Raw genomic sequence first — 11,476 nt, 5'->3', positions numbered from 1 at the left:
TCTGGTGCCTGAAAGTTTTGTGGTAGATGTACTAAGCTGCACAAGTTGGCCTTTGGCCTCTTCAAAAGTAGTTCAATACTCTGTTCAGCCTTTATTACTACTTGGGGTAATGCTACAAGCTAAGATGCCAAAATAGAGGACCAAGGAATAAAATTGTACCATCTGATATTTTTAGTGGAAAAAAAAGAACACAATTGTTAAGTTTCCAGGATGGTTTTATTAAATTTCCATGCTATGTATAAACATACAAGTGATGAGAAAAACATTAACTTGAAACATGCACTTATCTGGCATTCTCTAAAATACCATTATACAAGTTTTCGTTTACTTAGAAAAATACCCACTAAAACAATCACAGATTTTCTTAAAAGATTTAAAAAAAATGTATTGGCCAGAACAAAGTTCAGGAGAATAAACAAGATTTCAATAGTATGTCAAAAAAACTGTACAAGGTTGTACATAAAACTATAGCTTACAAAAGCCTCAGGTATAGTAAGAATACTGAATTAAGATTTCCAAAGTTCTATTTACCAATATCTATTAATAAAATCCTTATGAAATAATTGACTTAGAAAAAGTGAAATGCTCATGATTTCAGTGTGTATAGAAAATACTAAATATCACTTTCTGAAATAAAGTGTACTCAAAACATCACAACATAGTCTCAGATCAAAATTTCTGTCATTCATTTAAACTTTGCATATAATGCCATGTGGCTTAAGCATAAAATTTCTCTCGCATAATAACTTTAAAAACTAGACTCCAAATCATCTTGTAACTTAATTTTTTATCTTTTGAATTACAGCTATTCTTAAAATCAGTTTTGAGAGGTAAAACATGTTGGGCTTGTTGTTTGGTTGCTTATTTGGGGTTTTTGCCATAATATTATTTTTTTTAATTATTACATTAGAATTTAGGATTTGGTGACTTTCCTATATCTTTTCAAAATTAACATATTCTGTAGGCAATAGAAGTAAAATGACAACTGTGAACAGTTTAAATAAGTTTACATGTTGCTGTGAGTAACCCTTACTTAAGAAAAATGAATCTAAAAATCACAGAATGTCAAAGAAATTAGGTTGCTAATTGAATCATCAGGCCAGTTGGCAATTTTAAGGCTTATACATCAGCATACTGGGAACAGTTTTATATTCCTGTTCTTTTACCTTTTCTTGGGAGAAACAAGAGGCTCTGCAACTATTTGACATTTTGTGTTTGGGATGGGATAATCCTTAAGTAGTACTTGGCAAATGCTATTCTAAGCTCTTCTGACATTACAGTTGATTGAGCAGTCTGTTTATAATAAAGTTTTATAATAAAGTTTCAGATGGATAATAGAAGATACATGGCGAAATTGGTATTGTTTCAGAGAGAGAATGAAATGATTCACTGGTTACTTGGAGCATCAGAACACATGGGCCATGAAGACTGCCAGTGAATATACTGTGTAAAGATAAAAAGGCATCATTTTTTTTTCCCCTTGGTGCTTGGGATTGAACCCAGGAAGGACCTTGCATGTGCTGAGTGTGCTTCACCACTGAGCTATAGCCCTAGTCCAAAAAAACTATTCTTAAAAACTGTTCCGAATTTTCTCTCATGCTGCATTTATTAGTCTACGTGAAATGTATACTTATTTGGTCACTAAGGGACATTAGACTTCCTTTTCCAGAACAGCAGTACTTTCATTAATAATACTGATTTTTAGGGTAAAGTGAGCTAAAGGATGAATCCCTTGTGCTTTCATGACACCCCCCAGAGGTTTTATTGGTATAAGTTATCACTGAACAGATTCTTACCTTTATTTTTTTTTTAACTCCCTTCTTTCAACTACCTTTAGTCAAAGCCAAAGGAGAAACACTGAACTAACACTTTTGTTGACAAGCTTAATCAGACTTGACTTAAATATGTCCTTTGGTCTTACAAGTTAGCATGGTTGCTAAGATAAAACAAATGAAATAGAAGTTCTGCTCTTGATATTTGTAACACAGATTACACATGTCTGCCCTCAGAACTGCTCTGGTCTGCAGCCAGAAGTTACACCATAACTGTTAAATGCGGCCAGACGTGCATTCTGTGCCCATGGACTAAATTACACTTTCATATGTAACATTGTACCAGAAGACTTCCATTCTAAAAAAAAAAAAAGAAAGAAAAATGTTCTGCTAATCCATAGATTTTTTCCAGTACTTCCAAATTGTCATGAGAGGTATCTAAAAGCAAAGAACTGGAAAAAAAAAAATCATATTGTATCACATTTGGCCTTAATATAAGACATCAGAACACATCTTTAACAATGGTAAGTTCTTCAGAATCAAAACTTAACTCAAGAGTTTAAAAATCAGATGAAATGTGAGAGAAAAGGTTATCAGGTTCTCAGGACCCCCGATTCATTCCTGTCTCTCTGACGTTGAGTGTGTTGCTGGCAGAGATTGTAACCTCAATACTGCTAAATTTGTGGAAGGAGTGTATGACCTCATGTCCTATTTTGCCAGACTCTGCAAAGTTTAAATGTTAGTGACAGAACATAGACTAGCTTTTGACTGTGCTTGTTTTGTTTTGAAAGAACAAAAAATGCTCTCAGCAAATGTTTTAAGAAACAAGTAATTCCAAGATCCTAAAAATGGTTTCCCGTATTGCCAGGAGAATTTCAGTGCTTTTTAATAAAACACCTGCATAAAATACCTTAAATCTCATCACGTGTGTGCACCAGGAAAAAACTCCAAACTTGTGGAGATCCCCATGGGGAATGTTGGGGAAACAATACAAATAGAATATAAAAAACCAAAATACCATTAAGTTTGCATATCTAATGTCAAAAGGCTGAGGTAATATTAACTGCTTAAAAAAACCCACCATTCTTTGCTTCTGTTATTGCTGAAAAAGACTAATACTGATTGAGTTACCTTACTATACCAAAAGTGGGAGAGGATTTATGAACATTTACTACTGGTGAGGCATAATGTTCAAAGCAAGTAAAAGAAAGTCAGTAAATGGAAAAATATAAAACTATTGTGGATGTTTGTTATCCTTGAGATCTTTAGTGAGGGAGACAGTCCAGCCCCAGTGGGGTTTATTACTTTAGCCTTTTCATGGTCAGAGTTTTTAAAGCTAATTATCCCCACCCACTCAGATTCTGTTTCCAGGTGAATCCTTAAAAATAAAATTTTCAAGTTCTTAATAAATAATAGTTGCAGTTCCTCCTGAAGATGCTGGGTAAAGTGCAGAGAGAAGCACCACAGAAACCCTCTTGCTGCCCGGTATGGCTTGGCTAGATTCGGATTTGATAGCCCACTTCATTCAGAGTGCTGAGGTCAGCCACCTTCTTTTCAGGCAGAGCAGGTCTAAAGTTAAAAGACAGGAAGATGGTGGGAGAGAGGGGACAGGGCAAAGAAAGATAATGAGCATCTTCAAGGGCCTCTACTCAGAGTTCCTGACCTTTCTGATCCTTGTCTTTTTCCACCTTCCACCCCCACTCTACTAGCCTTAGCTCCCAATTCTGGTTCTTGTTCTTAGGTCTGCTTTTATAGGTTTTAAGGAACATTCTAGCAGGCTTTTAATGTAGAAATCAAAAATTTTCAGGGTGTTGAATGAACTTTTTCAGCTGTAAGACAATGGAGTCCCATGATAACTTTTGAAACCCAGTTCCGCTATACATTGCAACAGTCTAAAAAGTCACATATGCCACAGACTGAAAGTGGAATTCTCCTGGAAACTGATTTCCTAGCGTTTGTGTCTCCAAGGAAGCTCAGATATTACAGGGTGACTCAGGTGACCCAGATTCTGGGAGAGGATCCCAGTTACCATTGACAGAGGGTTTATATTCCAGACTTGAATATATAAAATCAAGGTGAATTTTTCAAAATTTATCTGAAAAGAACATGTCATTATGGAAGTTATTCAGTGGCAAAGCATGTCTCTTTCCTAAGAAACATTCTCTAAAGTACTTTCCAATATCAATATAAAACTATGCCTATGTATTTATGTAAGAAAGTACTTGAAGCTGGGGGGAGGTGGTAGAAATCACTTAGTAGCACATCATCTGTTGTCATTAAAGACATTTTCTAAGTGACTTTCTAATATAACAGTGCCTAAGCCTTTTTGTGGTTTATCTTGCAATTTTTCCTATTCCTAATGAGCCTCTTTCTCACCTTGGATAAGAAGTAACCAAGACTATAAACCAGCTTTGGGATGTTTAATGTCTAGTGATTTCTAATCTAAAAGCTTCACATTTGGTCATTTTTACAAAAAAAATATTTTAGGTTACATATGAACCTTGTTCATAATTATAAAAAATAAAATATAAATGTAAAAAATTTCTTAGTTTATACCTTTGAAAGTTTTCCTAACAGCAAATGGTTTTCCCCTGGCAGGAAGATAGCCCAGTTTATTCACCTAGAAATAAACTTCCAGCTTCAGTCAGCTCAGCTCAATGAATGGTGTTAAGCACTGCCAATAAATTCTGTACTTCCCTTCTTGACCTTATTAAGTCCATGACCCTTCTTCTCTGAAACTTGACTTCAGAAACGTCCCTGACTTGGAACTTGGCCCCACTAAAAAACAAAAAGTGTAATCTTTATTTTCTCTGTATTGCATGGGCTTATTTCTCAGCTAGACAACATGTCCTGCTTTATCAGTCAAGATCCATGCCTCCTTCTTCTTTGTGTCTTTTATGGTTCCTGGGGCTCACCCACAATGCTAATAAATACAGTTGACTGCTGGTAGAATACCAACACTGTGTGTAGACTCTTGCTTTTTTTTTTATCAAAGAGCCCAAGGTTTCCAGTCCTCAGCCATTCCCTTTAAATAGGACCACTACCACAGGCCTGAAGAGTGGCCTCCAGTTCCCAAGTGAGGGCCCTGCTTGGGTTGACAGCTAAAGGAAACACAGTTTTGCTTGAGGATTCAAACTTAGATTTCTGCCCTAGTCCTCAGCCCGCTGATGTGGAGAGAACTTTGGTTCTTACAAATCAGGTTTAAAGAGTCCATATATTTCTTGTTCACTTTGTCAGAAAGCCTGAAGTGAAGCCTCTATTTTGTCTCCTTGCCTGAGATGATATCTTTACAAACAGCTAATTTGAGACTTTCTCCCTCAAAGCATTCTCTCCATACATTAGTATCAGCCTAAGACACGTGTTCAGAAAGGTAAGTCAACTTCTCACCTTCCTGGCATGTTCTACTCTTAAGAAAATTCAGTAATAAAAAATACACTTGCCCAGGGAGAAGCCAGAAGTATGTATATGCAATTCATTACTTTAGAGAAGGAATAAATAAAAGTAATTTCCTAAAGCAACTAAAATATGGACACCACTTTTTCTGGTGGTGTAACTATGAAAAAGCACATTCTCCTCATCCCAATCGAAACTACATTTGTAATAGATGATTTTTTAACTGATGTTTTCAATGATCTGTGTGTGGCAGCCTTAGTTGCCCCTCAATATCAACTCTCCCCTTTGTGAGAAATCCCCGCCCCCAACTTTTAGCTGAACACCTGGCTGCCTAGAATACAAACTACATCCCCTAGTCTTCCTGTAGCCAGCCGGGGTTTGGCTGACACACAGCCAATGAGATGGAAGTGGAAGTGTGTGGCAGTCGGCTACCAGGTCTCCTCTTAGACAACTGGCATGTGCCTTTCATCTTTTTATTTCCCTCTAACTTCCTGCTGAGGACAATGTGGAAGTGATGTGGAGCTTGAACCTCAAGTTGGTCACTAAAGAAGTCAGAGCAGTAAGAAGCCCCATACCACTTCGGTTGAGCTGCTTTCATGTAATAGGGAATCTTGTAAGTCATCATCTCCAACCCCACATTATCCACAGCTAAACCTGATCCTTGTTGATACCATTTCCCTCCATTAACCCAAAATTGCTATACACACCCAATGCTGGTAACAATGGGTGTTGAGTCAGCCTGAGGAAGGTTAGTGTGTGGAGTTAGAACTTGTTCCTAGCAAGTTATAATTCCACTCATGAGAAATGGTGGTACCTAAGTGAAGTCAGGAGACACACTCCCTTCTCAGGGTCAGTTGTCTTCCCTGTAACCCTGCTAAACAATGTAGGACCTAAGTCATGGTGGCTCCTTGGGTCTCCTGTTGTCCCTGGAAAGTAAGCAGTTCCTATGCTTAACAAGAGAATCCCTTGCTCCAGAGTCCTTGCCCAACCTACCACTGATTGAACCCTGGGCCTCAAGCAGGGTAAGCATGTGCTCCCTACCAGTGAGCTACAGCCCCAGCCCTAGAACCTTTCAGGTACATTATTTTTGTGGTACTGGGAATTAAACCAGGGTCATACAGATACTGGCAAGCATTCTATCACTGGACTACAGCCTTATCCCTTTTCATTTTGTTTTGAGACAGGGTCTGAGTTGTCTAGGCTGCCTCCAACTTCAGCCTCCCAGATAATCAGGATTTCCGGTGTGCGTCACTATGCCCAGCTCAAGTGCACACTTTCTTTCTGGCCTGGCATCATCCTCAATACCAAGATGCACCTCTCATTCTGAAGCTAAATAAGTTGCCCTTCATGTATGAAAATACTGCCAGTAAGATGCTAGCTTAATATTTTCCAGGTATTGAAATAGATCTATACTGGCTGTTCACTCCCAGTCCTGTGCCCAACAGCATCTCCTGGGAAGTCAGTGGCCAGAACAGGCTACAGGACAGGGTCAATAAGACAAAGTTTGCCCCCTGGTTCCTGAACTGTGGGCTTGCTGTGTCTACTGTAGCTAACTGGCCATAGGCCACCACAGAGAAGTCACTTTTTGGCCAGTCACTTTGGAGCTCCTCAGACCTGAGGAACAGGATTTTCACCATACTTTTCACAGTTCATGAGTTCCTAAAATTTCACTCTACTTTTATCCAGGTTCTGTTATTGGCACATCTGAAAATAGATGAAATTTAGTTTGCGAGTTTTTGGCCTCCTTTTTCTAGATCTTTCCTTAGCACCTCCACCAATTCCCCTGTGTCTTCCAGGAGCCAAGAAATCACTTATAAATAGCTTGAATCTATCAGGCACATACAACGTGCCAGGCACTGTTCTATGAGGTTGGGCTTATTAATTCTCATCATAACCTACCAAGGTTGATACTGTTACTGTCTCTTTTATAGAAGAGAAAGCAATGAAGTTAGGGAATTTGCGCAAGCAGAGTCACACCACTGGCCAGGGTTGGTCGCCAGAACCTGCAGCCCATGCCTTATGAGCAAGCTGCCCCAACCCACCCCCACCCCAATCAAAGCACCTGAGGATGCCATGGTCACTCTTGCCTCTGCACCTTGGCCTATTTGGTCCTGTCTGAAATGCCCTTCCCCACCCATATCTTGTCATCCCTACAGGTCCAACCCAAATGCCCCCTATTCCATGAAGTATTTCCTGACAATTCACTATTTGCTGTTTCTTACATTCATCTGTTCAAGAATCCTGCTGATTCACAATCCTTGTGCCTTGAAAACTGAAGGATTGAGAGCAGGGTCCAAGTAAATTCATCTGTGAGTCCCTCTGTTGAGTATGTACCTCTCCAGCCTAATGTGTAAATGGCTGATAGGGCCTCATACGCTACTTTTATCATGTAATATCTTATTTGAACAAGTCCTAAGCCAGGAATTCAAGTTACCAGGACAACATCTGAAGAATTAACAAGTGGGAAGATTTTTTCTTCTGTATTAGAGAGGCTTTATTCCTCAAAGTCATGTAGGGAACCTGCCTACTCAGTAAGCTGACTATGGTTCTGTAATGACAGACAGCTTGTGTACTCCTAAAGGAAAGTGACGAGGTGTCTCCTCCCTTTGTATTCCCACCCTGCCTGCCACCCCTGGACCTCCAGATCCAGGGGAAGAAAGGCTAATTCTGGTGGAAGAAGAGTGAGGCTGAGATTCCTGGTGAACTGCCCAGGAGATGAAACCCTTTCCTTTCAGTGGCAGTGACTGCAGCTTCCTGGTCTGGCAAAGGATAGAAGTGGGTTATCACAGCATGCCACCTGCCTGTTGGGTGCAGCCAGAAATAGCGCTCAGTCCTCGCCAGCTCATCTCAGGGCCAGAGCTGGGGGAGCTATGGTGTGTGTGGAGGCCTCTTCCAGTGCTCCCCCATTTATACTTAGAATATTGCCAAGGGGTTATTTTTAAGAAACACGAACACCAGGATGATGATTCAGCTGAGTCTGTGCTTGCCCAAAACCTCTCATCAGATCCCGGGTTATTTTAGATTGAACATTGTTCTCCAGGCTCATTCCCAGTCCAAACATGGCAAGGGAATCAAAGGATTTCCCTTCTGCAAGGCTCTGGAGCAGCATTCTGTTTCAAGGGGAAGGGGTGACACTCTGTTTGCTTTGACTCCCTTTGTGGGAGGAACAAGGGGCCCAGCCTCATCTGTTCTCACATAAATGTGAGAGTAGGGTGAACTCAGGCAAAAGCCTGATGGCCCATCTGGTCTACCCTTAACCCTGACTGTGGGTTGGCATCCCGGGAGCCAACAGGTCAGAGGCTGAGAGGGGGAGGACAGCGTGGTGGTTCCACAGAGAAGGTATTATGTGGACAACACCTCTGGGCTGCTCTTGCCCACTGCTACTTGAGCTTTGACAGTGGCACACTGAGTCCTTTGCACACCAATCAGCACGGTCTAAGTACTGCTACCCGTGAGGCCACAAGAAGCCTCAGAACCAGAAAATGAGGGCAGCATGTTGGGGACTGTGGGGACATCACCACATCCTAGGGCTTAACATACAAGGAGGTGTGTGTCCCCTTGAGGCTGGGTTTAAGAAAAGATGTGGGCTGGGGCTGGGGCTCAGGGGTAGAGCACTCGCCTGGCTTGCGTGAGGCACTGGGTTCGATCCTCATCACCACATAAAAATAAAATAATAAAACAAAGCTATTGTGCCCACCTATAATTAAAAAATAAATATTTAAGAAAAAAGAAAAGAAGTAGTAAGTGGAAGGAAAGCTTATAGGACTCCCAAACCCCCAGTCTCTCTTCTACCCTCTGACAAGGGGCTGTGTGTGGCACACATGCTGGCAGGACCCACCCACACACACACATTCAAGAGGACCAGTACCGCCGTGTCACATGCAGACCTGGGATTCCTGGAAGGGATGCATGGTAAAGGTGCACCCTAACATTAACCCCTTAGTCCTCCATGTTAAGGGTGCTACTGGCCCAGCATTTACAACTGTAAACAGAAACCCCATGCCCTCCTCTCCTGTCAGGTCTGACAGGAATCAGATCAGGCCAAACCCCAATTTAGCATTTATGGCTTATCTGAGTAGGCCCTAGAGAAACATGGAGTCAGTTGGAAGAACACTGGGAGGGCAGAGGGGTCCATTCACACCTGTCACCCTCATTCAAGACCAGTCCACTCCTCCCTCACATTCCTTGCTTCCCAGGATGTCAGGCACCACCGTTGGCGGCTAATGGGGCAGACAGCTGAGGTTGTTACGTAAACAGGGAGGCCTTGCCAAGACAGAATGGGCCCATCCCTTACGCCCTTCCCAGGCAGGAGGCTCTGGCCAGAGTTCAAGAGCCACAGGCCACTGTCTGAAACTTCACAGCACCACTTCCAGGCTCTGATGTTACCTCTCTTTTCTGTGACCCAGAATCCCAGCTCCAGGAACCCTGACCCTGTGTGACCCTGCAGAGCTCACAGAGGTTCTTGGCTCACTCTGCCTGACCTGATCTGTCCTGATAAGGCCCACCGCTCCATCTTGGTTTCTTCAAGTGTCCCTAGGGACCCCGGGTCATATGAAATCCTATGAGGAGCTAATGGGTAAGTCATTTGAGTAGAGACTGCTCTGTTCACATAATCTGGGAAGTTTGCTTTTCCTCCATAGTCTTCTTCTTCTTTTTTTTTTTTTTAACTCTGTTCTAAGGAAGTGTTCTTTCTATCCTGGGAATGTTTTCTTGTCTGGGATCTGAGGAGAATGACTGCACTGAAGGATCCTATTCAAAATATCTTCAATGTGGGCTGGGGTTGTGGCTCAGTGGTAGATCATTTGCCTAGTATGTGTGAGGCCCTGGGTTCGATCCTCAGCACCACGAAAAAATAATTAAAATAAAGGTATTGTGTCCAACTACAACTAAAACATATTTTAAAACAATATCTTCAATGTGATTAAACCACAGAATCAAACTCATTCTCTATGACTTCATAAACAGCCTCTGTCCTCATTCACCCTGAAGCCTAGAGATGTGTAATCCTCCCTGAAAGAATGAAGCAGGATTTGCATTGTCCAACTGTGACCCTGTGGCCAAGGGACCTTATCTTGAGGTGAGGCTTGGTAACCTCTGGGACCCAGAGGGTCTCCCATCGGGTGAGCAGAGCCCACTAGAGCCACAGATGCCAGGGAGGATGATGAAAGAGGGAAATCAAAAAGGAAGAAACAAAAATAGAAGAAGAAACATGAACAGGGGAGGGACAGAGGAGGGGAAAGGAGCCATATGGAGAGAGAGAACAAAGAGGTTCTCTTGGGTCCTTATGGACACTGGCCCCAATGAAGAAGACTCTCCCTTGTGGTCACTCCAATGGGAGGTGCTCCCTACTGCCAACATAGCCAGCCAAGCCAGAAAACTCCCATCAGCTCCCTCTTACACTCCCAGGCCCAGGTCCCTGGTAGCAAGCCGAGAGTTGTGACCTGTCAGAGATGGGAAGGACCTCGGGGAACATGCACGCAGGCTCAGTGGGGGCTCTACTGACACGTGCAGTGAAAGCTTGCTTATGAGGCATGGTGGTCCTGGGCCTGGCAGAGCCTTAACCATCCCTGGTCCCCCAGACCTAATGGAGAGTGTCCTTGCTTACCACCAGAGAGGCAAAATCTCCCACTGCTCATCTAACCCTGCTCTTTGCAAGCTGGCCCCAGTTGAATCGCCACTGAGGGACCTCTGTGAAGAGCTATGAGGGCACTGAGGCCCAGAGCTGGGGAGGAGCTGGGTTAGGTTCACAGAGGGACTTTGATACATGAACCTCAAACTCCATCACCCTTTCTAAGAACCATGGGGCGGGGGAACTGACCTTTCTCTGTAGAAGATACTTTACACGTTCCTAGGGCAGCAGAGTAGGAGAAAGGATGCATGGGTGGAGGGGCTTCCCCGTCTCCCCCTGGAAACTGTCTCAGCTGATGCTCATACAGTCATCTCCACTTACCCACCCACTCAGCTGTGTCAGCCCAGTGACACGGATCCTCCTTTTTAAAGGGATTATTCAGACAAGTGCAAAAATAGAGTGGAATTCAGTAGCTTCAGCTGTAGGGAGGAAATGGCTGGGGATATAAAGCCACTAAAATTATTCATGCATAGACAGGGGCTAGGACCCCACAGCTGATGGGCCTCTTGCCTGTTAAGGTCATTTCCATCCTTAGGGCCACTCCCATGCTGCCCTCTGGTACCCAACACATTTAAAGCTGACTTGCTGGCCTTATGTAATGCTGAAATAATAGCACAATAAGGTCACCAAACTCTTTGTGGTGCCCACTGTCCCATGGTAGGATTCCTGGAGTTTAAACTCA

At 42.6% G+C, this 11,476-nt stretch overlaps 1 protein-coding gene across 2 annotated transcripts in view; it reads right to left on the bottom strand.

Annotated features, from left to right (window-relative positions):
* Nucleotides 1-194: 194 nt before the first annotated feature.
* Vash2 (vasohibin 2) overlaps nt 195-11,476 on the bottom strand; it is a 36,321-nt gene continuing 25,039 nt past the window's right edge. For both annotated transcript variants that reach the window (XM_046438397.2, XM_046438398.2), the window contains exon 8: nt 195-3,341. In XM_046438397.2, the coding sequence (XP_046294353.1) occupies nt 3,269-3,341 (73 nt within the window). In that variant the 3' untranslated portion in view covers nt 195-3,268. The remainder of the gene's footprint in view (nt 3,342-11,476) is intronic.

Source organism: Marmota monax, unplaced genomic scaffold (genome assembly GCF_021218885.2).
Source record: "Marmota monax isolate L192 unplaced genomic scaffold, Marmota_monax_Labrador192_F-V1.1 WCK01_AAM20220418_F8-fsc00118, whole genome shotgun sequence".
NCBI lineage: Eukaryota > Metazoa > Chordata > Mammalia > Rodentia > Sciuridae > Marmota > Marmota monax.
The sequence above is the reverse complement of the archived record's forward strand: the minus strand, read 5'-3'. Positions and strand labels throughout refer to the sequence as shown.